Source organism: Artemia franciscana, chromosome 20 (assembly GCF_032884065.1).
Source record: "Artemia franciscana chromosome 20, ASM3288406v1, whole genome shotgun sequence".
Lineage (NCBI taxonomy): Eukaryota > Metazoa > Arthropoda > Branchiopoda > Anostraca > Artemiidae > Artemia > Artemia franciscana.
Genome location: NC_088882.1, coordinates 942,071 through 969,828, shown reverse-complemented (window position 1 = coordinate 969,828; position 27,758 = coordinate 942,071). Strand labels below are relative to the sequence as shown.

Genomic DNA, 27,758 nt, shown 5'->3' with positions numbered 1-27,758 from the left:
CGGAGAAAGTTGTGCAATTGACGAATTTTTTTATTAATTAGTGATAAATACAGATTTGCCACTTCTATTTTTTCTAAGAGAAGGGCTTTCTATCAGTAAAAAAGTAAGATTTCGTGCGACAATGGATTTTTTTTAAAGTGAAAAGGAAATTCTCAGAGGAAAATCTGAAAAGGGGCAAGGACTGCAAGTTATGCTGTAGGGGCGTGTAAGGTCTTTATGGAATGAGTGGTTATATACACTTCAGTTGGGGCTCTTCCTAATCAAATGACATATCATTATGACACTGTTAAAATAAAATTTATTTTTACTTTAATTATCCTTATAAATTTATCCTCTGTTTTCCTTTCCATTCTCAAAGCAATATTATCTTTACCTTTTGCATTATTTCAGCCAGACCAATTATTTCCTTTATCTCTTTTTTCTCTTAAACGTATTGCGTTCTTCCTTATCCCCTAGACGCTTAATTCCATCTTATTTCTTTTCATGTTCTTCAGGCTGTGAATACAGATACCACAGCCCGTGCCTACCCATGATAAAACCTAATGTCGCTTATGTTTCTTCTTGTTTATATGTTCTCCGGAGCAGTTACATCCCGGTCCGGCTTTGTCTAATGGTTGACATTGGGATTGATCATACTGTTTATATCTCTCTAGTGTCCCATTGTCTTTACTAATAAAATTAAATAAAAAAACAAGTTTTTTAAACTGAAAGTAAGGAGCGATATTAAAACTTAAAACGAACAGAAATTACTCCTTATATGAAAGGGGATGTTCCCTCCTCAAAACCCCGCTCTTTACGCTAAAGTTAGACTCTCTCTCAACTCTACTTTTTAAAACAGTAAAAAACTGAACGTGAAGGAAGATTTGTTTTGAAAGGAAGAATTAGCGACAGTACTAAACTGATTAGAAATAATAACGCTCCTGGTGCTGATAGTGTGGTAAGTGAGTTTATTAAATATGGTAGCTCTGAGGTTAGAAATAACTTACCGAAGATTATGAATATGATTTTGAAAAAGGGTAAGAACCTAGTGATTTTACCTTAATTAAACCACTGTATAAAAAAGGTGATAAGAGTGAGCGTGGTAATTATCGAGGCATAACTTTTTATGAGAAATCATAAGCCTGTGAAAAGGAGGAAAGCTTTCGATCTTAAGATATTTTTTGCGAGTACATAATGTAAGGAAGCCGTGCATCATACAAATTTATTTAGGAATAAAGAATGATAACAAAAACTACATGCAAACAAAAAACTAAAAACATGCGAACAAAAAGTATTAAAAATCTAGAATAAAATATGAAATAAACAAAAACAATTTTATAACTGTCCTTTCAATAACATCCGTCCGCGTTGTCGTCAAAGTCGAACTCCTCATCCTGCAACGCCAAAATATTATAAGAAATTTGACCCTTTTTTTACATGTTAGTAACCTGCCAAGTGTGAATGACCAATTTGACACGGGCAAGTGAGTAGCAAATTTCAAGCGATAAAGTAGATAGCAAACAGTATGGGAGCTGACCAGAAAGGAAACACAAGGGTAAAACAAAACAACGCCATCTAGCTTAAACCAGAAAAAGAGGGAGATTAATTATAAAAATATAAATATAGAATATTAGTTGTATTTATTTTACTTATTTCTGATTGTTTACCCATTCTTTGTTGTGGCTTAAAGATACAAGATAAAGTTTCGGCAAAAACCCACAACCAGGAACGTGCCCGGGGTGTGGGGGGGATTTTGGGGTGATTCTTATTAAAATTATCAACTGGCCATTCAAAAACATTTTTATCATTAAACCACATTCCTGGGAAAAAAAAATGTGTGTACGTACCTAGATGAAATAGGTATTTTTGTATACATTTTAAAAACTGGTTAAAAAAAAGGCATAAAAAAAGTTAAAAGCACAAGAACTTGCCTATTTTAGCCAAATTTTTAGAGAATATTGGAAGAAACTTGAAGTTTTCGATCCCACGCCCACCCTTTCCGCTTCTTCTCCATTTCAATATATTCACAGCTTCCTTCTCTACACACTTAAGTTCTAGTTTCCTTTAAACCATGTCTGTACGACGTCCTCCTGCCCCATTAGGGGACCTGCTTTTCGTTTGGCCCTAGATGGATGGCCAGAGAGGACAATCTGTGGCAATTTGTTACCCTACATCCGAAAAATATTCAGTGAAATAACGCAGCCTAAGTAAAGAGCGAAGTGAGTACAATGTATTTTCATTTTTTTTTTGGTTTTAGACCAGGGCACTTTGTATGGGAGGAGTTGTCTTAGAAACTTCGAGAGGGCTCATTCGATTGGAAATTGAAAGGGCTAGTGCCCTTTTTAATAGTCGAAATTGATTGGAAGGCAACTAACACCCTCTCCCACTCCCGCCATTTTCCAAAACAAATCCAATCAAAATTTTGAGATAGCCGTTTTGTTGAACTAGTTGAAAGCTCCAAAATTATGTGTTTGAGGATGAAAACCACCCCAGAGCCCTCAGAGCAAGGGTTGTAAGTTATGCCCTGGGGGCATAAAACGTTTATATAAAAAAGGTGATCGTATAAACTTCGTAGGTGGCTCATTAGATTGCTAATCGGAATTTTAGTGTCCTTTTTGAGATTCACAGTGATGGGAGGGTGGATAATCCCTCGACACCTTGTATTTTCCTGAAATGCATGTGATAGAAATTTTGAGATGGATATTTGTTGTCGAAGAAACTTGAAAATGCTCATTTGACTGAAAATTGAAAGGGAAAGTGCCCTTTTTAATAGTCGAAAGTGTCTGGAGGGCAACTAACCCCTCTCCCATGCCCAACATTTTTCCAAACACACCCAATCAAAATGTTGAGATAGCCATTTTGTTAAACGTAAGTGAGAAATGAAAAGTCCAGAAATAATGTCTTTGAGGATGACAACCCCCCATAGCGTTCAGTGCAAGGGTTGTAAGTTGTACCCCGGGGGCATATTAGATATATATGGAAAGGGTGATCATATAAACTTCGGAGGGGGCCCTCATTGGATTAAAAATCAGAGCTTCTACTACCCATTTTAAGATTCAGAGTGGTCGAAGAGTGGATACCCCCCCCCCCTCACACCTTGTATTTCTTCGAAACGCATCAGATATAAATTTTGAGATGGCCATTAGTTGTCTTCGAAACATCGAAAAGGGCTCATTCGATTGGCAATTGAAAGGGCTAGTGCCCTTTCTAATAGTCAAAAGTGATTGGAGGGCAACTAATCCCTCCTCCCACGCCCACCCTTTCCACAAACACATCCAATCAAAATTTTTAGATAGCCATTTTGTTCAACATAATCGAAAGGTCCAGAAATCATGTCTTTGGGGATGACAGCCCCCCAGACCCCTCAGGACAAGGGTTGTAAGTTATGCCCTGGGGGCACATAAGGTTTTATAGAAAGGGTGGTCGTATAACTTCGGAGGGGATCATTGGATTCGTAATCAGAAGTTCTAGTACCCTTTTATAAGATTCAAAGTGATCGGAGGGCGGATACCGCCCCCCCTCCCCAACACAAGTTTACTGGAAATAGAATATGTTTGAAATGTTTTCACTTTTTTTTACTTTCATAAATAAAAAATTTTCAAAACTTTTAAGGAATAAATATCAGTAGGCCTATATGCCAATTAAACTGACATTCCATGGTCATTTGTTTTTTTTTTCTGTAAAGCAAAAATTGTGTTCTGGTCTTGAGAAGCCATGGGGGTTATCAGCCCTACTCATGTTAATGTTTGCTCGTTTTGAGTTTGACTTGGCTATTTATTGTAATTTCTGTTCGTTTTGAGTTTCATTAATTTATTAACAGTGATTTGTGGTAGTTTTACGTTTGGAAGCCTTTTGACTTTATTTTTACTCATTCTTGGCTCAACGGAGCTCTTTATTTTTCTTTGAAAAACTTATTTTGTGGAAAAAAGTTTTTTAAATCAATAGCCCCAAAAAGTGGGATAGAGCCTCATTTTTCGTAGAGATTACTGTTTAAAATAGTCAGTCGAGCAGGTACCCAAAACAATCCGTAGACAATCCCTCTGGACAATTGCTATTACAAATCATCGTCTGTCTTCCGAAGCCCCCTAGCTTCAGAGCCAAACTTGATCATGTCTATCATTGGTGCTTCGGACAAGGCCGTATCCAGTGAGGGGGGGGAGTTAGAGGGTTACACCCCTCCCCTCCCGAAATTTTTGTCCAACTCGTTAAAAACATTAGAAAAATGAATATAAACACATTTTTGACGCGTCCATACGCCACACAGACAGACAGGCAATACACACAGGCCATACAGAGCATACACTAGCTGGAAAAATATAAACAAAAATAACCATTTCGTCCAGGCACGTACACGCATTATTTTTTCGGGAGGGTGGTTTAATGATAAAAATCTTTTTACCCCCTCCTCCTCCCCCGAAAAAAAATCCTGAATACGACCCTGGCTTTCAACATGCAAATCTTGGTTCGCAGACTTACCTTCCTATTCATATTCCCTAAAATTCTTAATTGGAGGTTCCTCTATTTATGCTCAACAATCAGGCTGGCAGAAGAAACTACCTTACAGTGTGAAATTGAAAGAACTTATAAATAAAAGATCCTCATTAAAAACTAAAATCCTCAAGGTACTAAAGTTAGTTAAACTGATATCAATTGTTTTAATTGTTAAGTTGAAACTCCCACAACCATATGTGTAAAGCGATTAGAAAGAATTGGTAATTCAACTATAATAAAAGGCCTCCGTATGCAGGGCCGCATCCAGGATTTTTTTTTTTTTGGGGGGGGGGGGGAACAAACACATTTTTGCGCGGCATTTTTAAAACTGTAAAAAAACACGTAATAAATTTGTTTATATTCATTTTTGTTTCGTTTTTACAAGTCGGACAAACATTCGGGAGGGGGTTCAGACCCCCTAACCCCCCTGGACAAGGCCTTGTCCATATGCAGTTACGCAGTATCTTCATTCTCGATAGATTTTACCCCTTTGTGTTTCACTGAAAAAAAAAAATTCGTTTCTTTTTTTTACTAGAGGAAAATTTTTCGATTTTTTCAACCAAATATCAAAAGCAGGTATTTTCTATGAAAATACTCCAAAAACATATTTTTCAAAATCTGAGGAGGGGAGGATCCCCAACTGATGCCACTGTTTCCTTAACATGGTTTGGACACCAAATGGCCGAAGAAGCCCAAGTCGTTCGAAAGCACCTAACGGCTAACTTACGATCGAGGCCTAAGGAAGGCTGAGACCTCGTTAGTATCAAAATGCGAAGACTTTACAGCTTCCCCACAGCTATGCAACGAGTGGAGGGGCTTCGTCGACGCCCTGTGTGCCATCAAAAGCTATGGTGTATCCAACGTAGGGTCATGGTGCTAATAGCTCTGCCGTCACAGACCTTACAAAGTCCCTCTCCCCCTTCCCAAGATTACAACTGCAACAATGCAATTCAGTTTATATAGCCACTGTATACAGAATATTAAAACTGACCAAATAGCTTTTGCCTAATATGGAAAGCTTGAACCAGATAAAAAAGAGTGGAAGATTAAGTGGATAAGACTAATGGACCATGTCGTAGATAGATCTCAAGCGATTTGTTTTTTTTATCTGTCAGTTTCACAAAAGTAGATAACTTATCCAAAAATGGAAGAGACACTAATGAACATCTGAGATACATTACCTTTTTGGGCGAAAAGGGATCATCACCAAATTTGGGCGTAATTGTTTGTATCTGACTTTTAAGATGATGGCAATTAAAAAAATAGTAATTGTCACTATTCTGTAAAACTAAATTAGATTCAAATATATAAAGCCCTCAAGAAGCTTAGAGCACATCTGGAAAAGGTAGTGCCCGGAGAAGGATCCATGGTATAAGTCAGCACGGGCAAAACCTTTGAGGAAACAACAGAACCCAGAAGATATTTGAGTTGCCTACCCAAGATCAATCCAAAGTACCTTTTTGATCAATTTCAGAGCATTTGGGAGTAAAGCTGCACTTTTTTATTTTCAGCCCCCCCCCCCCCGCTACCAGAAAGTCCTCTAGCATTATTCCTGACACTTTTATAATGCAAAGCCATGCTTCGGAGGATCAAAACATCTTACATAGTGGTAAGAAAACCACATTTTTGGCTTAACCTACACTAAAGCGTTCATCCTAAAATTCTCAGCTGGGACTTATTAACGCTAGCATTTTTAGATATGGTCCATGTGCTTTTAGCCCATCTAAGACCATTACAGGGATAGTTTAGCACTTCAAAAGGGCCCAATTTTCATTTGACTGGGCTGATTTACTTGAGATATAAGCTGTATTGAATATTTACTAGCCAAATTTTAAGGGAACACAGGATGGCTAGCCCTCATCCCCCATTGCACTTCCTGGCTGAAGGGCCTTGAGACGAAGATCAGCACCGCCGGTTCGGACCTTAAGGTTCTAGTGCCGCATCCTTTACCTTTTTTTAGATTTTAAGGGGAAGGCCGGGGATATTTCGATTGGAGGGGGGCAGGAGGTACCTGATGTCTGACGATGCGCGCATAATCCAAAGTGTCAACATTTCGTGACAGTTTCTTCATTTTGCATGAGAATTCCCTAACTTGGCGTTCCAATCCCCCCCCCCCGAAAGAAAAAATAACGAGAAACGTGTCTTCTAGAGTGGATTAGACCAAAACTGCGGTCGTTAGATATGGGAGAAGTCAGTTAAACAAAGATATTCATACGAGACTTCTGAGATCTCCATTTACTTTCAAGGGTTAGAAAGCATTTATACGCTCTTTACGTTTACGTAAGGCGTTCGTTTACGTTCTTCACGCTAACTTAACATTGATTATAATGAGCGCAAATATCGCTAAATAGCAACTGAAATCCTTTTATTATCCTAGCGACGAAGACCACACTGCCTTTCCATAACAAACAAATACAACGTAGAGACAATAGGGAAAATTTCAAGACAGTGGAAATTATTTCTGTAGATATTTCGGCCCTATGTCCAAGGGCCGTCTTTAGCACAATACAAGAATAAGAGAGAAACTATATAAAAGAACTTACATCAAATTGTGAGGATTAAAACTGAATAATTAAAAACACTTTTTAAAACTTTTTTTAAAAATAGCCCTAGCATCCTTACTTCAACGAAGTTCAACCAGGACTCCGTTGAACTTCGTTGAAGTAAGGATGCTAGGGCTATTTTTAAAAAAAGTTTTAAAAAGTGTTTTTAATTATTCACTTTTAATCCTCACAATTTGGTGTAAGTTCTTTTATATAGTTTCTCTCTTATTCTTGTATTGTGCTAAAGACGGCCCTTGGACATAGGGCCGAAATATCTACAGAAATAATTTCCACTGTCTTGAAATTTTCCCTATTGTCTCTACGTTGTATTTGTTTTTTATTATCCTACTGCCTTTCAAAACATTCGAACTAAAAATTCAGGCTTTTTCAGTTTTAGTTTTATTGAAAACCCTAACTCAAGAGCGAGGTAGGAGGAGTGAGGGGTCTGCTACCCCCTAATATTTAGTGCCGTTCTTGTTCTTTTTTATATTAACTCAGAAGAAACATTTACAAAAAATGTAAAGTGTGGTAGTATGGGCAAGTTTGGAAAATTTTAATTCGAACTTTCTAATTCGAAAAGTTTTACTCAATGGACATTCTGTCAAAATAAACTTCTTGGAGCAAACCATCTAAAGTACACCCGAAAGGTTGCGCCATGCGCACTGTCGATCCCCTACCCAAACTATTGTGAGTTTTATGATTTATCCTAGAATCTGCGATTTTTTGGATAATTTGCGAAATTTTTCGTCGCATTTTGCGTCGGTTATCCAAACATCCCCCCACCGTAAATAAATTCCTTTGTATATGTGCAGGTAGTGCAAGGCGTTATTTGACATATATATGGAGGTAGTAACGAAGCATGGTGAAGAAACGGGGGTAATTGTGTATTATACCGACCACATTTTGTACTTCATCTGTTTTAAAACCGGATTCTCTGTGTGCATTCGAAGATAATCATCTTATCCTGAGTGAGATAAACTACTATGCAAGTATATTTTAATTAAATATATTTAATACATAGAGTTGGTTCGGTTAGGTATTGAATATAATGCATTCTAGGTAAAGGTAAAAGGTAAAGGATACGGCATTAGACTTTACAGTCCGTACCGGCGGTGCTGATCTCCGTTTCTTGGCCCTTCAGCCAGGAAGTGCAATGGGGGTTGGGGGCCAGCCATCCTGTGCTTTCGCACACCCTTCCTGTTTACCTTCCCCAGATCTCTCCAGGTACCCATTTAGAGCTGGGTCGACTCTGGCTAAGCTTACAGAATCACGCCACTGACCCCCGTCCCAAACTGAAGAATTGGGTACACTGGGATTCAAACCCGCGTCCTCTCAGACAAGGGATCCCGAATCCAGCGCACCAACCCACTCGGCCAGGACGGCATTCTAGGCGGTCTGCATAATTCTTTGTTGTAGTTGTTGTAGATTACTGAAGTATTATATTTTCATCCTACTTTGGTATATTTCATTAGGATTAACCTAACTTCACTTGGTCGGTATAATACACAAATACCGAAAACCGGACAAGAATGCGACGGAAAAGGAGGTGAAACGCTGTGTATATCTACGACAAAGGGTAGCCATCACTTAAGAATTTTTACAAAAAAATCAGTCTCCTAAAAAGGTACCATCTCATTTCATACTTTTAATTAAGAAGAACTCGTCCAGCTTGACTAAAGAGTTGACATTTATGGAAAAACAAGAGGTGAAAAATAATAACGGGTTTTATGCATACTAAAAAAGATTGGATACACACGTTTTGGCTTTAGACATGGGAAAACTGGAAGTGTAATAAAATCGCCACAGAAATCCGTGACACGATATGACTCATTTCAATTTTTTAATATTTTGTACGAAACGGTTAAGCACTAATTAAATATTGGCGGAGAGTTACTTAAGTTACTAGTTACTAGACTTACAGGGCTAAGCCCTGTACGTCTAGTTTCTAAACGTTTATGGGCTTTGAAGAATGCATGACCAAGCACGGGAGACGAGGATTTCTTAAATTTATTGTTAAATTATTTAGCAATTATTAATTATTTTAACCTATATTAATTATTTTTTTATTCATTTTTATTTTATCAATAAATTAATAATTTATCAATTATTTTCATTTATTGACTGTGCCCTCTACTTTATTTTAATAGAAATACAATTTCTATAATTACACAATAATTATAACTGTTAGATTATGTAATTGAAATTTTACACCCGGGGTAAGTAACCCCTCAGTCATCCCCAAAACCACCTCGGTCTTTAAATACCTTTAGGTACGACCTTTAGACTAACAGCGACATGATAAGATGGAATCTATTAATCATTTCCCAGATTCTGGCTATGTGGTATGAACTATCTCCCTTTCTTGAGTTTAATTTTAGGCCAGAGGTTCCCAACTGATTTTCGGCCATTTCCCATCCAGGGGCGTAGCTCCGACATTTTAATTGGGAGGAAGGGCAAAAGGCGTCCATATTCGGAGACTCAGGGGGCATAGGCTATATAAATTCATCAGTACTTGTACGTTATTGGAAAGAACACACCCAAGAAGTGAAGTTACGTTAATCCTAATGAAATATAACAAAACATGATGATAAAAGAATACTTTGGAAACATAGTTATTGAAACCTAGCTCAACCCCTAACCTAATCCAACCTAACCAACACCCCCATCCCCTAATATGCAAATATATAGCCCAAATTATACAAGTCCAATGCATTGTATAATCCGTCACTTGTTTTTGTAGCTATAAAACCGGTTTCCTGATATGTAACTTGAGCGTAATTCTTGAATGAGTTTTCAATGACTGACAAGTTTTTTTTTTCTCGAAATTATTGAAGGGGACAGACTTCCCCTCCCCCCTAAACGACGCCACTGGCCCCACCTAGGTATTTCTAAAATTATGACCCCCCTCGTGATATTTAAATTTTGTTGCCCGAAATTTTACGCGTATTCACCTGAAGGAAGTTAAAAAGGCCATTAGTTTGGAATCTTTTTTCGAGATTTCCTCAATATAAATGAAACGCCTGAATGAAATGTGAACTGAATGTGAAATTCACATTCTTTTTTTCACAGTGTGAAATGAATGTGAAATGAAATGTGAATGAAATGAATTTATGCGAACGAAAATTTATGACCGTATGCAACACCTTTCATACAATGCATGACTTCGTTGCAATACTATTAAATCTGTTTTGCTCTTTAAATGTATGTGAATGTGATATCACTTACATGAAAAATGTATTTTTTTAAATTAGGGCTCTAGAGCATTGTCAGTCGAAGGGTGTACGTCCTGCCCATGACCCACCAAAATATTACCATGCCCCACGGGTGGATCGCATGCCCCATGTCGGGAATCAGGTGATTAAGACTCTTCTACTGGGTACAATTCCAGAGGAAACTTGGTTAAGCAGGAGAAGTTGGTCATGATTAAGGCACCAAATCGCTCAAGCTAAAGGGTGATATGATACAATTTTATAGGCTAGTATGCATATGCAACCATACGTATTATATAGCTTCGCCCTTTTTTATTTTTATTTAATATATTTGAAACCCATTTTTTGTACCTTCATCAGTCAAAAGTTTCAAGTGTTACTATCCCACCCATAAAAAATGTGCGTTAAAACTTTTCTTCTTCTTAAACTTACACTCAAAAGCGCTAGATGGCGTTGAATTTTTTAATATAAAACTTTGACCATGCTCAGAATAAATAAAAATTATTAAGAATGTAAATAATTTGCTCAAATTGATCTTTGACATGAGCTTCTTATTGTTACATGCAATAAAGCAAGCTAAGCAATGGAATTTTAATGGGATCAACCTGAACAATTTCCATTCAGAGCACATGCAGAATGAGTGTTACACAAGATGAGATACCTACAAACATACCATGCAATTAGCGTCCATACAATAAGAACATATTCAATTATGGCTTACCTGCAAGGCGGCTTGCTGAGCTGATAATGTTGTGTTCATCGATGGTCGGCTTGGTCGCTGCAATAAAAACAATTAAAAAGGTTAATTAAAAGATAAACAATTTTATTTTTAACAACTAAACAATTTAACAATTAATAAACAATTTAATTTTTGAAATTGAAACAATTAAAAGTTATTAAACAATTAAAAATAAACAGATTTTTTTCATTAAGACGGGCCACTTAAAGGTTCTTTTACGCTGCGCGGTAGATCCTTTCACGCTATTAAATAGAAAAAAAAACACGTTTTTTTTTACTGCAAGTAAGGAGCGACATTAAAAATTAAAGGACAGAAATTATTCCGTATATGAAAGGGGTTGTCCCCTCCTCAAGCCCCGCTCTTTACGCTAAAGTTTGACTCTTTGTCACAAGTCTACTTTTTAAAACAATAAAAAAAACTTAGCGTAAAGAGGGAGACGTTGAGGAGGGGACAACCCCTTTCATATACGGAATAATCTCTGTTCGTTTTAAGTTTTAATAACGCTCCTACATTACGAAGAAATTATTATATTCGTAAAATATTACGAAGGGGGCAAATACCTAGGTGGGCCATGGCCTACAGTCAGTTGAGAACCACTTCACTTAAATTTTACCTTAAGATTTTACAGTACGTTTTGTAGTCTTCTGCAGCAAATTTTGTCGGTAAAGTCAATCAGGGGGGGAAGGGTCATGTGATTCCTCCATATTTGAAAAATAACCTTTTGGTGGAATATTATAGTTGGATAATCGAAAAAACTTTTAAAAATGACAATTTTATCATCCCCTAGATTTTTGAAAATACATCTTAACTTTACAAAACGTATTATTTATGAAAAAATATTATGCATTTTGTTACATATGTTACTCTTTTACTTTATTTAGGGTTCAAACCCGGTACCCCCCCCCCCCGTGGATACGACCATGCTTAGGGTGCATTCCGAGCTCGACAAAATTAACTGCAAACTAACTTTTTCGTTCCAGCTGACGTTGTCAAAATAGCTGGAACGACAGAAAAGTAAATTTGAATTTACATTTGCAGTAATTTTTACTAAACATAGTTAACGGATATCTTTAGTGACGTAGATCTGCATCATCGTCATCACTGTTATTACAATCAGACTGAAAATATTATGAGAGTAAAATAGAGGTGGATAAAATTGAAACTTATCGAAATATGCTTTTATAAGCCCTTAATTACTTCACAACTGTGCGCAGTGAATGTCGACTTTGAGCAACTTCTGTAGTTTATCTGAAGTTACCACGGCTTACAACTTCCAAGACATGCTTAGAATTTCTTCTCCTTCTACTACTACTACTACTACCAATAATTCACTGCAGCACCAAGCCGCCTGAGGCCAACACAGCTACGCACACTCCTTCTCCAACGTAATCTATTCAAAGCCTCTCGTTTTACACCCTCCCAGGAAGTTACCATTTCCTTTAAATCTTCATTCATGACATCCTCCCACCCCAGACGAGAACGACCTGCTTTCCCTGTAGCCCCAGACGGTTGGCGAAAAGGACAATCTTCGGCAATCTGTCATCCTTCATCCGCAGAACGTGGCCTAGCCATCTCAACCTTTCTTTCATTATAGCCCTAGAAAGTGGGATTGAACCACGTTTGTGGTACAACCTTCTGTTTGAAATACGGTCAGTCAACCGGGTACGTAGGCAATTTCTCTGGAAAACCTCTAGTAAATTTTCGTCCGCTTTTCGGAGCGCCCATGCTTCAGGGCAATATTTGACCACTGTGGCTTCCAACATTCTAATCTTGGTTTGCAGACTTATCTTCCTACCCTTCCAAAACTTTTTTAACTGTGAAAAAAACACCCTGAGGCATGGCTATTCCACTTCTAACATCTTCACTGCTCCCACCGTCTTTACTAATAATACTACCAAGGTAAGTGAAACTGCCCATCTTTTCGTCACCCAACGTCACCTTTTCATCTTCACTTATTCCTAGCCTTAGTGACATAGTCTTCTTAACATTAATTTTCAAGCCTATTCTAGCACCCTGAACTGGCAAAACCTCTAGAAATTCATTCATTTTGCTCACACTTCCATCTAATATGCTTAAATCATCAGCATAATCTAAGTCCAGAAGAGATTTCCCTCCCCATTTGATTTCGTGGTCTCCAATTGCCTTTCCTGTGCTCCTTAAGACGAAGCCCATCAAAATGATCCATAATTTTTTTTTTTTTTTTACTTTTTTGGGGTGTTATGGAGACGATTTCGCATAATCTCGTCACCGTAACCAAATTCCAGACCCTGGAATTATGCCTTTCGGAATTTAAAATAAGAGCTCTGACACACAAGGTTCTTCTAAATATCAAAATTCATTAAGATCAGATCACCCACTCGTAAGTGCCTCATTTTTTCTAGTTTTTCCTGTCCTTTCAGCCCCCCACATGGTCGAATCGGGGATAACAACTTTATCAAGTTAATTTGTGCAGGTCCCTGACACGCCTACCAATTTTCATCGTCCTGGCACATCCAGAAGCACCAAAATCGCTAAAGCACTAGACCCCCCCCTAACACCCCCAAAGAGATGGGATCCAGTCCAGTTACGTCAGTCACGTATCTAAGACATTTGCTTATTCTACCCACCAAGTTTCATCCCCATCTCTCCACTCTAAGCGTTTTCCAAGATTTCCGGTTTCCCCTTCCAACTCCCCCAGTGTCATCATATCTGGTCGAGATTTAAATAATAGCTCTGGGACATGAGTTCCTTCCAAATATTAAATTTTATTAAGATCTGGTCACCCGTTCTTAAATTAAAAATACCTCAATTTTTCTAATTTTTCCGAAATAACACCCCCCCAGCTCCCCTAAAGAGAGCAGATCCGTTCCAATTATTTCAATCACGTATCTAAAACTTGTGCTTATTCTTCCCATCAAGTTTTATCCCGATCTCTAAACTCTAAGTGTTTTCCAAGGTTTCCGGTTTCCAAGATTTCTGTTTCCCCCCTCCAACCCCCTATGTCGCCGGATCTGATTTGAATTGAAAATAGAGCATCTTAGACATAAGATATTTTTATAAATCAAGTTTCATTAAGATCAGATCGCCCATTCGTAAGATAAAGATACCTCAATTTTCACGCTTTCCAAGATTACCGGTTTCCCCCTCAAACTCCCCCAATGTCGGAAGTTAAAATTAGAGCTCTGAAGCACAAGGTTCTTCTAAATATCAAATTTCATTAAGATCTGAGTACCCGTTCGTGAGTTGAAAATGCCTCATTTTTCTAATATAACCGAATTACCCCCCCCCCCCAACTCTCCCAAAGAGAGTAGATCCGGTCCGGTTATGTCAGTCACGTATCTTGGACTTGTGCTTTATTATTCCCACTAAGTTTCATCCTGATCTTTCCACTCCAAGCCTTTCCCAAGATTTCCAGTCCCCCCAAACTCCCCCCAATGACACTGGATCCGGTCGGAATTTAAAATAAGAGATCTGAGTTACGAGATCCTTCTAAATATGAAATTTCATTAAGATCCGATCACTCCTTCGTAAGTTAAAAATACCTCATTTTTTTCTAATTTTTCAGAATTAACCCTCTCCCAACTCCCCCAAAGAGAGTGGATCCGTTTCGGTTATGTCAATTACGTATTTAGGTCTTGTGGTTACTTTTTCCACCAAGTTTCGTCCCGATCCATCCACTCTAAGCGTTATCCAAGATTTTAGGTTTCCCCCTCTAACTCCCGCCAATGTCACCAGATCCGGTCGTGATTCAAAATAAGAGCTCTGAGACACGATATCCTTCTATATATCAAATTTTGTTAAGATCCAATTTCCCGTTCGTAAGTTAAAAATACCTCATTTTTTCTAATCTTTCCAAATTAACCGTCCCCCCCACTCCCCTCCAGATAGTAGAACCGGGGAAACGACTATTTCTAATTTAATCTGGTCTGGTCCCTGATACGCCTGCCAAAATTTCATCGTCTTAGCTTATCTAGAAGTGCCTAAACTAGCAAAACCGGGACCGACAGACAGACAGACCAACAGAATTTACGAACGCTATATGTCACTTTGTTAATACCAAGTGCCATAAAAAGGCAATTGCCAAAAGTCAACAGCAGGAACAGAAGAGAATTTCTGGCCGGGCTATTAATGAATTTTACAAATTGATAAAAATTTCCCTAGAAAGCCTTTCACGCTTGATCAGAACTTGAATCACTATCAATTCCATATTTGAATAGATTGCTTACGATAATTGTGATGATTTTAGACGATGATTATGATTGATTTATGCACTTATACGTTAGCCGAGTGTGAAAGGACTTCTTTAAGTACGAAAAGTTACACGTAACTTAAGCAATTAGCATCAAAAATTACGTACGTAATTTTCGTACGCTGCCTTACAAAGAAGAGACTGTGCACTTCGCAAAAGTGGCACCACCCGAAAATAGATAATGATGAAGATCAGTAACGAATTGCAAACGTAATAGCAAAATGTTTGCAAACACATCCATTGTTTGAATCGACAGTCGGCTTGGTCTGTACAATCAAACAGCGAAAAGGTACATTAAACATATCCATTGTATTAAAATAGTAAACTTACAAAGAAAATAAAAAGTCACTCAAATAGAAGCAAGCACGAAACCAAAGGGCATAACAGATATTTTCAGAATTATCATGAAAGGATATAACAGATTTTAAAGCATTTCGCCCAAACATAGACAATAAAAATGGAATTTTGTGTCGTAACTAAATTTCAAAATCAGGCTCTTTTCAGAGCCTGAAAAGAGCAAAGAAAAGTCACTCAGAAGTAATTGCAAAACCAAAGAGCGTGACTTTTAAAATTTTTCGTGGGAGCAGAAAATAGATGCTGAAGCATTTTGTCTAAATACATAAGAATATAAATATATATAAGAATAAAGTTTTATAATTTAAAAAAAAAATCAAATTTGGGCTATTAGATTTTTTTTGTAAATACACCTACTATATGGACCAAGGCCGTATCTAAAGAGGGGGTTGGTAGGGGTTTTCAGCCCCTCAACAGCAAAAAGAATACTCTAATCTCTACAGAAGATAATTTAAATTCTTGATCCAAAATACGCAATAGAATTATGACATCGAGACCTTTTTGCATTTCAGGATCTCTGTATAAGATTGTCAAGCGGAAATTTTAGTAGCGAAAATCCAAACTAAATATTATGATTCATTTGGGTTTTATTACAACTGTGTTTGACTGATGCTGAAATGTATTATCATCTAAATCAGTATTTTTGCTGTCATATCTATCATCCTCTTTTTTCTGAGAATATACCTTCATAACATCCTAAAACATGTTTGAAACAACCACGCCCTGGGTGTTGCTTAGTGTCTTCCCAATTATTAATCATTCATATCTTTATGGAAGTGTATCAGACTAGAAGACAAGACATACGCAGCGGCACGCCTAAACTAGCTCAGGAGGGGGGCCAACGACAGAACATTGTAAAAATTGTTTCTGTCAAGAGACATGTAGAATATCATGACTGGTCATCGATTATGTTAGACTAATTTTTAATGTTAGTTTTTTCCCAGATATTAGGGCTGCGACAGCAGCAAATTGCGAGGGGTTTCACAATCTTCACAAGCTTGAGATACATCTAAGATCGTCACTTGTTCCGTCATATATGGCACATTTCCACCAAAATTCGTGCCACACATTACAAATTCTGTATAACGCGAGGCACAATCGCACCGCACGTGGTAACCATCAGATTGTGTATACGCTTTTTCAAAGTGGGCAAACCTTTGACAAATTGGCTTAATGTAGCTGGAACAGCCTCCGCAAGAGTCAAGTATGACCGATACGTCAGAAGGTGATTGTCCCAGGGGCTCAAGAAAATAAAGAGGAAGGGGGGGGGATTTCTTTCATTTTCCATTGAAGATGGAAAAAATGTTTTTTGTTTTTTTTTAATTTAGAGCGAATTATATGTACTTTTTTCAATGAAAACACCAAAAACAAGCATTAAATGAGTCTAGGAGGGGGCAACAAAATCTGGGACACAACCCCACTCCCTCTAATTGGCGCTCCTACATTATTACGCTCCTTTCTTCGGTTAAAAGCATCTTCTTTCCAAATAGCAGGTTTTTGTTTTAGTGCATTTAGAGAACATGGTATTTCTCTTTTTTGTCTTTGGTTTTTGGTGAATCTTATAATCAATATTTACCGATTTCATAATATTTGAAAAAACATTTTATTCTCTATTCTATATATTTATTTTATATTTGTACTTTGAAGTTAATTTACACCCGATCCCCTTTCCCATAGAGAAAATCAACCAATTCCCTCCAATAGGTCACAAATTCATGTTCCCATGTCAGGAACAAAACCGGATCACCACATAAACCACAAGAAAAACTTTCAAGGGAGGGGCAAAGGCCAGCCTCTTATTTGAATAAATGCTCAATCAAAATCATTTGTCAAATTTCGACTAATTATGGAGTGACTTTCATTGCGCTGAATGATGTAGACGTGTAATTCCAATCTGATTTAGCATTTGCTAATTATTACATAAATCATTTGCTGTTTAATTTAAGCGGATGACGTCATCCCCCCATTATGGATGACCTTTCGAGAAGAGTCTTACTTCGGTAAAGCATAGGCTGTTGCAAAAAAAATCCTTAATTTGAATACCAGATTAATGACATCATTAATCCGGATTATTTTCATGGTTGCAGCAATAGCTGCAAAATAGAGCGAACAACGGTCCATAGTAACCAAAATTTAAAATATCGGTTTTTAAAGAATATTTTCCACGTAACACTATTTATAAATTTCATTCATATTCAACAAAATCCATTTTTAATTACGAGATAAAATTTTTAGAATTTTGACTGATCCGATGAAAAAAAAATCATTAGATTTCAGTGATTTTTTTATTTGATTTAGTGATTTTCTTCAATAATCTAGTTATTTATGAGCTGATTTAGAGGTATTTCTGTTTAGACAATAAGAAAAAAACTACTAGAAGTAGTGATAAATCACTAGGGGTAGCAATCCTGGCCAGAACGCCACACGAGATGTGAAGCCCTAAACGCCGACCTATATACCAATGCAAAAGTAGAAAAGAAAAAGAGGGAAAGAAAAGGCGGAAAAGCGAACAGAGGTTGACAAAACGATGACCTATATTCCAATACAAAAGTATGAAAAAGGAGGAGGTACCCTTATTGAGGCAGAGGTGAAATTTGACATTCTGCTTGTGTTTGACAACATGCTCTGCATCGAGTCCCTTGAACTCTGTCGCGTCATTTTGTAGGCTGAAACTTTGCGCATCGCATTTGCCGGGGATCGAAACACTTTAGAGGCAGGTGTGAAAAGTCCATGCTTCGGCTTGCATTCAAAATACCTGAAAATTAATAACGATGATGATAAATTTAGTCTATTTCAGAAGCTTTAAATAAAATGGGGATGGAGGAGGAGCGTGCGCAGGTGTGATGCCTCAGACGGCATAATGCTGTCGTGAGTTGTTAGCAGTAGTAGTAGTAGCATTAGTATATATCCATATATGGTAAATAACAAAAAAAGAGTTTGGAAATGACATAAATTAAAAATAGAAGGAAAAGAAAATTAAAAGAAACTGAAAGAAGTAGTAAATTTTAGGTGGACTTAAAGGCGTTAGGGCTCCCTTTATCTGTCCGTGGCAGTTCTTTAGGAAGTCTGTAAAAGAATACTTTTGAAAAAAATGCAGTCCTTCGGTACTTCCTTATTCCTTTCGATAAAAAAAAAGAAATTTGAGAGTGAAGCCTTTAGGATAGGGGTTTGCCTGTTAACATTGCCTGATTGACAGAATTAGAAAATCAGGCTCGCAATTTTTTTTTTAGTAGTGTTCGTTTTTGACGATGATTCATTCTCAATTTATACAATTGGTAGGTATCTGCTACACCCAGCAAGACATAATTTGGAACAATCAAATAATGCTATACAAAGGATAGAGTGATTTTAGAGTCAGGTGGTCAAGAGAGAGTATAGGCTTTTTTGTTTATGCCTAAAGGCAAGCGATTCTTTCTTATTACAATGATTGCATACAGTCAAAAACTTTAATTAAAAGATGGCATCTTACACTTAGTTTTGCATGCATACCCTGTTTTGTCTCACTAAAGGAAAAATTGAGCTGAGACTTTCCGTATATTTCGGAGGGTGGACTAGACATTTCGTGTTAGGAGAAGGGACATACCATCGTTTCTCCGATCTTGGCAAAAGAATACTTTCTTGACCATAGGGCAGACATCAACCCCTAGATAAATCAACACTCTACAGTTATGTAGAGATCACGACTGGGGGATCAATATTTTTTGGAGGGAGAACTTGAAATTTTGTGTTTGGAGAAGGGGCCTACTATCTTTTCTCCAATCCTCACAAAAGAATTTTTTTGGCTCAAGTGCGGAACCAGAACCTCCTACCTCTGACAGAAATCAAGACTTTGTGGCTATAAGCCGGGGGGGGGGGGTTCTGTTTCCGAAGATGTTTTCCAATCAACATCTCCGGGGTGATAAAGCTCCCTTATTGAAAATCAGTAGAGAAAGTGATTATTATTAAATTTTTTTATTAGAATTGAAACAATCTTTAAAAACAGAAATTTAATAAAAACATTTCAGAGTCGGTCTAAGAAAATTATCTACTAAATTTAAATTCCTTCTATATTCTTTTATTCGGAAATTAAAGATAAAAACAAGAACAAAATAGAAGCCAACTAAATTTCCTGTTTTAAGAAAAAAGATATGTAGGCTTCAAAACTAGAATAGTGAGTTAAGAGCTTTTTCTTATAGTCACAATTAACCATGTCTACTATTTCAGTCGTTTAAAACTTTTCCTGGATCTTTGGTCATTAAAGCATTTTCCAGGATCCAAAGATCCAGGAAAACAGTCAGCAAATGTTTTATTAAATTGGACCCAACACATGGTTACTATTATTTCCAACTAGGGAAAGACGAACTCTAACAAAATGAAAAATTCCCTGTAAGTTGTTTGATACGAATGAAATAAGTTGTTTGGCCTAATGTCAAAATATGAATTTGTGCTCCCAGAAAAGCTTCTTCCCATATATCTCAAATATTTGTCTATATCCAGGACCTTTTTCAGAGGGGGGCAAGGGTACAAAAAAAAATCCACAAATCAGTTTGTATTCATTTTTGTTACGTTTTTACGAGTCGAACAAAACATTTTGAAGGGAGGTTCAAACCCCTTACCCCCCCCCTCCCTGGATACGGCATTACCAGGATCTGTCGGTTTTTTCATTTTTGTCAGTAATACTGAGGCCAGACATGTATTTTTAAAAGTCTTTTTTTTCCAAGTCAGGAACTATTGTTTTACGGTCGCATTAAAGTCATTGTTCTTCTTCAACCGGGAGGCAGATCTGGGCTATTTTTCACGTTCGCTAAACGTATTTTTAAAAAAGGAATGATTTTGGCCGCAAAAAAAAAACGCTCCTGTCAAGTATTTAAAAAAAAATTCCGTTTATTTTTCTTTCCTTTTTTCTTTATCATTTCCTTTCAATTTTTTTTTCTTTTCCAGTCGTACAGAAGCCAGAAAGTCAGGCATTGTCATATCCAAACTGGAACCAGTTCTTAATTAAGTTAATAAGGTTTGTATTTCATTAGGTTAACTTGGTTGAAAATATAAAATCTAGCAACAGCACAAATTTGACTTCAAACACTTTAGAATATTTATCAGAATCATCCAATATGTCAAAAAAATTTTTTTTTATTAGGTTGCATTGAGGTTTTTGGTTTTCAGATTTTTTTTTCTATTTAACTCGCTTTTCTTTTAGCTCGTTTTCCTCAAAGCACCAATTGTTAGCACCGTTTTCCTCAAAGCACCAATTTATTTGATAAGGTTACATTAAGGTTTTTGGTTTTCAGATTTTTTTTTCTATTTAACTCTCTTTTCTTTTAGGTCGTGTTTATGTTCATTTTCCTCAAAGCACCAATTGTTTATTTAATTTTTTCCCTTTTTTTGTTTGTCAGGTTTGTTAAGCTTGTGAATAATTTTTTTTACTACTTCTGAATGTTCAATTACTTCAAAATTTTATCAGTAAGCTATATGTATTTTCGACAGCAATACAATAATACAAAATCGAAATTCCCTCTGTATTGTCCCCCTTGTATAAATAAAACAACATATACAGGTCCTTGGGCACAGCAAAAAGTATAAAACAAACACTATTATACAACACTTGATAGCACAGTAGCACAGATTTGATAGCACACCTGCTTGATAGCACAGCACAGTAGCACAGACAGCACTTGATAACACAAAACACTTGCATCTGGCTGTGGTAACTGCCAACTGCCAGATGGTTGCGATTCAAACCAATAGATTCAAACCAAACCGATAGATTCAAACCAAAAAGACAACAAAAATCTTCGTCTTAGGGAGGACTAAAGACTTCTAAATGTTAGGGAAATTAAAGTCGAAAATAATGGAACATAAATTTTTCGAAAAAAAAAAGTCTCGAGAAACTACAAATATATTTTTTCTCGAAAAACTATAAATATAAATGAAAGGGGTGGGGAGAATGCAAATCGGATAGGGACTTGAATAATCTGACCTTTTTAATTGATTTTCCTCAACTCGCCGACTTCTTTTTATTTATGCATTTATAACTTAGATCAATTTGATATATGTGTTAGACAAAACCCAATGCATTCTCCGTCCCTCGTTTTCACTTATATTCATAGATTCTTAGGAAAAACAAAATTATATGTTTCACTCGATTTTGAAACAAGTTAAAAAAAAACTATTTCTATAATTTAAAATTATAACCAGCTTCAAACTACTATTTGATTCGTGTAAATATTTAAAAATATGAATTGTAGCAACCAAACAAGCTTTTTCCATGTGTTGTAAGAAAGGGCGTATCCAGGATTTAGTTCGGGAGTGGTGTATTTTTACGGGTGGGGGTGACAAAAAAGCTTTGAAAAAAGTTTAAAAAAACTTGTACACATTTTTGCTGCCTTTTTACGAGTCAGACAACACTTCAGATGGGGGAGGGGTCCAAAACCAGTACCCCTCCCCCTGAATATGGCCCTGCTTGCAAGGAATTAGTAGTCAAGAAGCTTAATTCAATCAAGCTTAATACGAATTAAATCCTTTAATCCAATACATTCTCACTCCTGTAACCACTTCAATATTTTTCAGGATGTGGCATTTTTTGTTTTGTTTAAGCCTTACTGAAGGCATAAACTGCCTTTTGAAAATTGAACCCAGCTTAAGGTTACTGCTTAATTTGTGGGTGAAAATGACGATGGGCAAAAACAAATCATAAAATATAAAACCTGACCTAGATGACGTGAAGATGACCTACAATATACTATTGGAAATGAAAATTTTTCTAAACAATTGGAAGGTTGTTAATGCCTTGGCGGAAAGGAACTCAAAGAAGATATCGACCATTCACAACAAAAAAAAAACAAATCATAAACAGTGAAGAACAAAAGTAAGAAATGCAGCACCCAGTATAGCTTGTACAAGAACTGCCAAACTTTAAGAAAAGGATCTTTAAGAAAAATCAAGAGGAAGTCGTATAAATTGAGAGGTTGCCGACTTTCTAAAAATCGGTTATGCCAGTTGGCGCGTTCCAAGTGAAGTTGTTGCCAAGGGGCTTATGTATTATACCAACCACACTCACGAAGTGAAATTAGCTTAATACTAATTAAATATACCAAAATATGATGACAATACAATACTTTAGTAACAAAATTATGGAAACTACAACAGAAAATTATGGAGAGCAGGCCGCACAGAATACGTTACATTAAATACCTAACCTAATCTAACGAAAATACCAACTATTAATTAAAATATACCTATATAGTAGTTTATCTCACCGTGTCTAAGCTAATTTTCTTTGAATGCAAACACACAACCGGTTTTTCTTAGATCTAACAGATCCACTCAAATCAAGAACTTGAGTGGGGTCGGTATAATACACAAGTACAGTTATCAAAATTGTCAAATTTTAAGCTAGCAAAAAGAACGAAAAGTTTGTGTCACTTTAAAAATGTTTTTGTCATCTTTTACAAATATTAAATTAAGAAAAACAAGTTTTTTTAAACTAAAAGTAAGAAGCGACATTAAAACTTAAAACGAACAAAAATAATTCAGTATATGAAAAGGGTTGTCCCCTCCTCAACGCCTGGCTCTTTACGCTAAAGTTTGACTCTTTGCCACACCTCTACTTTTTAAAACAATAAAAAACTTTTGCGTAAAGAACAAGGCGTTGGGGAGGGGACTGATTTTTAGATTTTTCGACTATGCTGAACAATATAGCTATCTCAGAGTTTTGATCCGGTAAATTTTGGGGAAAATGAGCGCGAGAGGGGGCCTAGATGCCCTCCAATTTTTTTTATCTCTTTAAAATGGCACTAGAACTTTTATTTTCCGTTAGAATGAGATCTCTCGCAACATTGTAGGATTACTGGATCGATACGATCGCCCCAGGAAAAAAAGAATAAAAAAAAAGAAAAGAAAAAAAAACACGCATCCGTGATCTGTCTTCTGGCAAAAAAATTCCACATTTTTGTAGATAGAAGCTTGAAACTTCTACAGTAGGGTTTTCTGATACGCTGAATTCGATGGTGTGATTTTCGTTAAAATTCAATTACTTTTAGGGGATGTTTCCCCCTATTTTCTAAAATAAGGAAAATTTTATCAGGCTCGTAACTTTTGATGAGTAAGACTAAACTAGAAAGAAACTTATATATTTAAAATCATCATAAAAAATCCGATTCTTTTGATGTAACTATTGGTATTAAAATTCCGTTTTTTAGATTTTCGGTTACTATTGAGCCGAGTCGCTCCTTACTACAGTTCGTTACCACGAACTGTTTGAAACTATGATCATACTATTACACGCCTTTTCTGGTAACGTTGTTGGTCAACACTATACATGAACAATCTTTTCTGGCGAGACACGATCAAGAAATGTGTTTTAGCGACCGGCAGAGGTTTTGCTGATCAACACCGCTGATGAAAACGACCCACAATTCAAACATTTATTGGTCAAACTTGTTAGTCAACTTCATAGGGGAGACTTCAAGACAGAATATCATGAGGCAATTTGTTTTTGTTACAATTTTAGAAGAGAAAGAGTTACAACACCATAAAGGCTGTTATTTGGTCTTTAACTTGATTTTTTTTTTTTTTTTACCCAAATAAGACATGGGAAGATACTTTCTTTTGATCAATCTATTCCTTTCCTCCATGGGCGCCGGCATGGGGGGGGGCTTGACCCCCTGGAAATTTGAGATGATAAAGTAATTATAAGGAAACTAAGGAAAGGAGAGCATAATAGGGAAAAACCCTGAAAAAATGTTGCTCAATTGTTGGCTGCCCATCAATAGATTTTGACCCTTAATAAGGAAAATAGAAGTTATAATTTGTGACTGAGTGACCCCTTTCCAGTTTCCACAAACATTTTTTCTATAAGATTTGGTTGGAGTAACAAAAAAAATCTAATTCTTTGAATGGTAAGTAAATAACGATTCTTGTCAATAGCGAAAGTATAAGAGCCTAACTATTGATAACATTCAATCAAAGAATCAGCCTCTTACGGTGATCATAAATATGTATTTGTTTATTAGTAATTAGTACAGTTATTCCTATACAAGAAAGTTCGTATAATTATAGAAAACTCAAGGAAAACAGCTTAATAAGGGGCAATTTCGGTACAAAGATGCCGTCAACTTTTGCTTGCATAGCAAGAGTACCCACGAGCTGATATATGAAGCCACTATTATAAGAAATGTTTGCCCTGAACGGAATGCTGGGAATTTCTGTATTTTCCCCCTGAAGAGACACGTTTTGTGTTTTATTATCATATATTTTTTTCCAGTAGTGATTGTATTTATCTAGTTGTCACTTTGAAAAAGATTTAATTTTTTACTGTTATGAAGAAATAAAGGTGTCAAAAATATTGGTTTTGGTATTCAAAATTAAGTTAAAAATATTGACTTGGAATTTTTTATTTCATTTTCTTAACCTTAGTTTTAATGTTTTACTTTGAACAAACTATTTTGGCAATGCGTAACTTTTTATAAACACTGAGTCTAAAGGCATTATATTTTGGTGTTTGATAACCAAGTTCAAAACTGTCGATATTAAAAAAAAAAAAAAAAAAAAAAAAAAAATTATCGGTCCAACGCTTCGACATTGCTCAACAGAAATGAATGCTGGGAGTTTATATCTTAGTTTTTGTAAGTAGGCTATTGTTTTGTGTGTTTTTTATAATTACTTACTTTATCATGTTTATATACTTTTACTTTAATTGGCATACTTTTCCCATTGCTTTCAGAAAAATGTTTGTTTCTATGCTTCATTTAATAAAAAAGAAAGTTTTGCAACTGAAAGTAAGGAGCAATATTAAAACTTAAAACAAGCAGAAATTATTACATACATGAGGGGGGTTGCCCCCTCCTCAACACCTTGATCTTTACGCCAAATTTAAAATTTGCCCCAATTCTTTAAGAACTACTACTGAAACACAAGGGTCATTAAATTAAAACAATAGGAAGCCTTTTTAAAAGTACTAAAAAAATTAACGTAAAGAGCGAGGTGTTGAGGAGGAGGCAATCTCCTCAAACGCTATAATTTAAATGTTCTCCCAATTCTTTAAGAACAACTCCTGAAACATAACGTTCGTTTAATTAAAATAATAAGAAGTTGAAATGGTCTACCAATATTTGTGGTCTACCAATGACCAATGAAATGGTCTACCAATATTTGTCTATTGTCAAAGTTGAAACATGATGGGGGTTAGGATGGCTTCAGCCCTACGGGAAGGCCAAAAACTATACATATTTACAAACCGTTTACTTGAATAAAGCTCCCCCCATCCATCCATCCAAAGCTTTACAGTACAACTCTTGTTGGGATTTCTAGCAAAAAAATTTCCAACATGCAAATAACAAGCCAAAATCTTAACTAAACGCAAAAAAAACTAACAATGTCTTTCAGGGTGACTTAATACCCCACGGTCCCCGGGGGAGGGCCTGCAAGTTACAAACTTTGACCATTGTTTACACATAGTAATGGTTATTGGGACGTGTACAGTCTTTTTCAGGGGTTTTTTAACGTTAAGGGGGGGATCAGGGTAGGGGGTCATATGAGAGGATATTTCCATGAAGGGGCCGCAGGATTTTCTAACATTATTAAAAAAACATTATGAGAAAATAACTGAATAAAGTTTTTTTCAGGTGGAAGTAAGGAGCAGCATTAGAACCTAAAACGAACAGAAATATCTCGAATTATGTTCAATCCACTTAGAAAAACTTGGGTAAGTCAATGAAAAAATCAGGCATAACTCGAATGCGGCTATATTTACCTTTATAGGTCGAAGTGACCAAAAGTTACCTCTAAAACTCGAAGTTCAGTAGATAACTCGTCATTTAATTTTCGCTTTACCTCTATTGCAGGTAGTAATGTGTAAACTTTAATACGTATTAATTTTGTTGAACATATTCTTGTATCAGATTCTGTTGATGTTCAGGTGTCTATTTCCTAGCAAACTAAATTCGTTATTGACATTTGAAAGTTAAGTCTTGATATGTCAAATCTATAATAGACTCACGAAGTTATTTTTAACTTAGTAGTGGCTGTAGGAATAAATTTAGCAATTTTGAAACTCAAAATTTCATTTGGCTTAACTATATAACTCGTTACCTTTATAAGTCGAATTTTATGTAGAATGACCTCTATAAATCGAACTATGCATAAGTCGAACTACAGCCTACGTAACTCAAAGAAAAATAATAGTCCCATGAAATTCGATTTCGCAAGAGTCAATTCTACAGTTATAATTTTTATTTAGGTTTTCACTACCGACTTTATACCTTTACTTACCAATGGTAGATGGCGTTGGTTCACAGGTAAACATGACTCCTCGCATTAATTTTCTATCCTCTTTAAGTTTATCTGACGAGAAATAGAGGAAGGATTTGACAAGAAACAAAAAGAAGAAAAATAAATGATTTCTTAGACCACATTGGCCTGCCATAGCATAAAGGAAGAAAATGATCAAAATGGAGGTTTTGAAGGCCAAACGAAAATACTGAAGAAAACACAGAAAGCGAATTGTATTGTATTGTATCAGATTAACGACGCTTCTTGACTACTAAGGTCCCTGCGTCGGCCCTGCAGTGCATTGCTGCAGCATGATTCGATCTCTGGGTCCCGTATTACCAAGCTAAGGTCAAACCCACTGCGCCACCACAGGACTACAGAAAGCGAATATTTTATTGTTGTTAGGTATTTGAATTTAATTCTTATAACCTCTGGTCTTTTATTGCATTTTATTTATCTTTAGTTTTTTAGCCGTTTTTTGTCATTGGTTTTTAATTGGTTTTGTTGTACTTTCCGCGTTTATTTTTTTTTCTTGATTATATTATTTTGCTCGCGCTGAAGAAGAGAGGCGGTTGTTTTCTCAAAATATTCGGTTTCTACGTTTGCTTCAGTATTTTCGTTTAGCCTGAAAAACCCCAGTTTTGATCGTTTTCTTTCTTTAATCTGAAAAATAAAGCTGTACCGATCGAAAGCAGTGAATATTATATATAATTGAATATTTAAATGTAAATAAACGCCAGTTTATACACAAGAAAATGTAAATATTCTTAATATTTTTATTATCTATTTTTTATTCTTATTAATATTTTTAATATCTTGGTTAGCTAATTATCACAATCCGAACTATACTAGGAGCAGCAGCATGTAGATCTAAAAATAATAAAAAATGAAAAATTGAAATTGAAAAAAAAAAATTGAATCCCAAACTGTGCTTTTCAATCACCAAGGCTGATTGCCACCATTATTGT

At 36.1% G+C, this 27,758-nt stretch overlaps 1 protein-coding gene across 4 annotated transcripts in view; it reads right to left on the bottom strand.

Moving 5' to 3' along the window:
* LOC136040250 (CAP-Gly domain-containing linker protein 1-like) overlaps positions 1 to 27,758 on the bottom strand; it is a 185,626-nt gene that overhangs the window by 98,085 nt on the left and 59,783 nt on the right. For all 4 annotated transcript variants that reach the window (XM_065724461.1, XM_065724462.1, XM_065724463.1 and 1 more), the window contains 2 exons: positions 18,115 to 18,298; positions 10,944 to 11,000 (listed from right to left, as the gene is read on the bottom strand). In XM_065724461.1, coding sequence (XP_065580533.1) covers positions 10,944 to 11,000; positions 18,115 to 18,298 — 241 coding nt within the window. The remainder of the gene's footprint in view (positions 1 to 10,943; positions 11,001 to 18,114; positions 18,299 to 27,758) is intronic.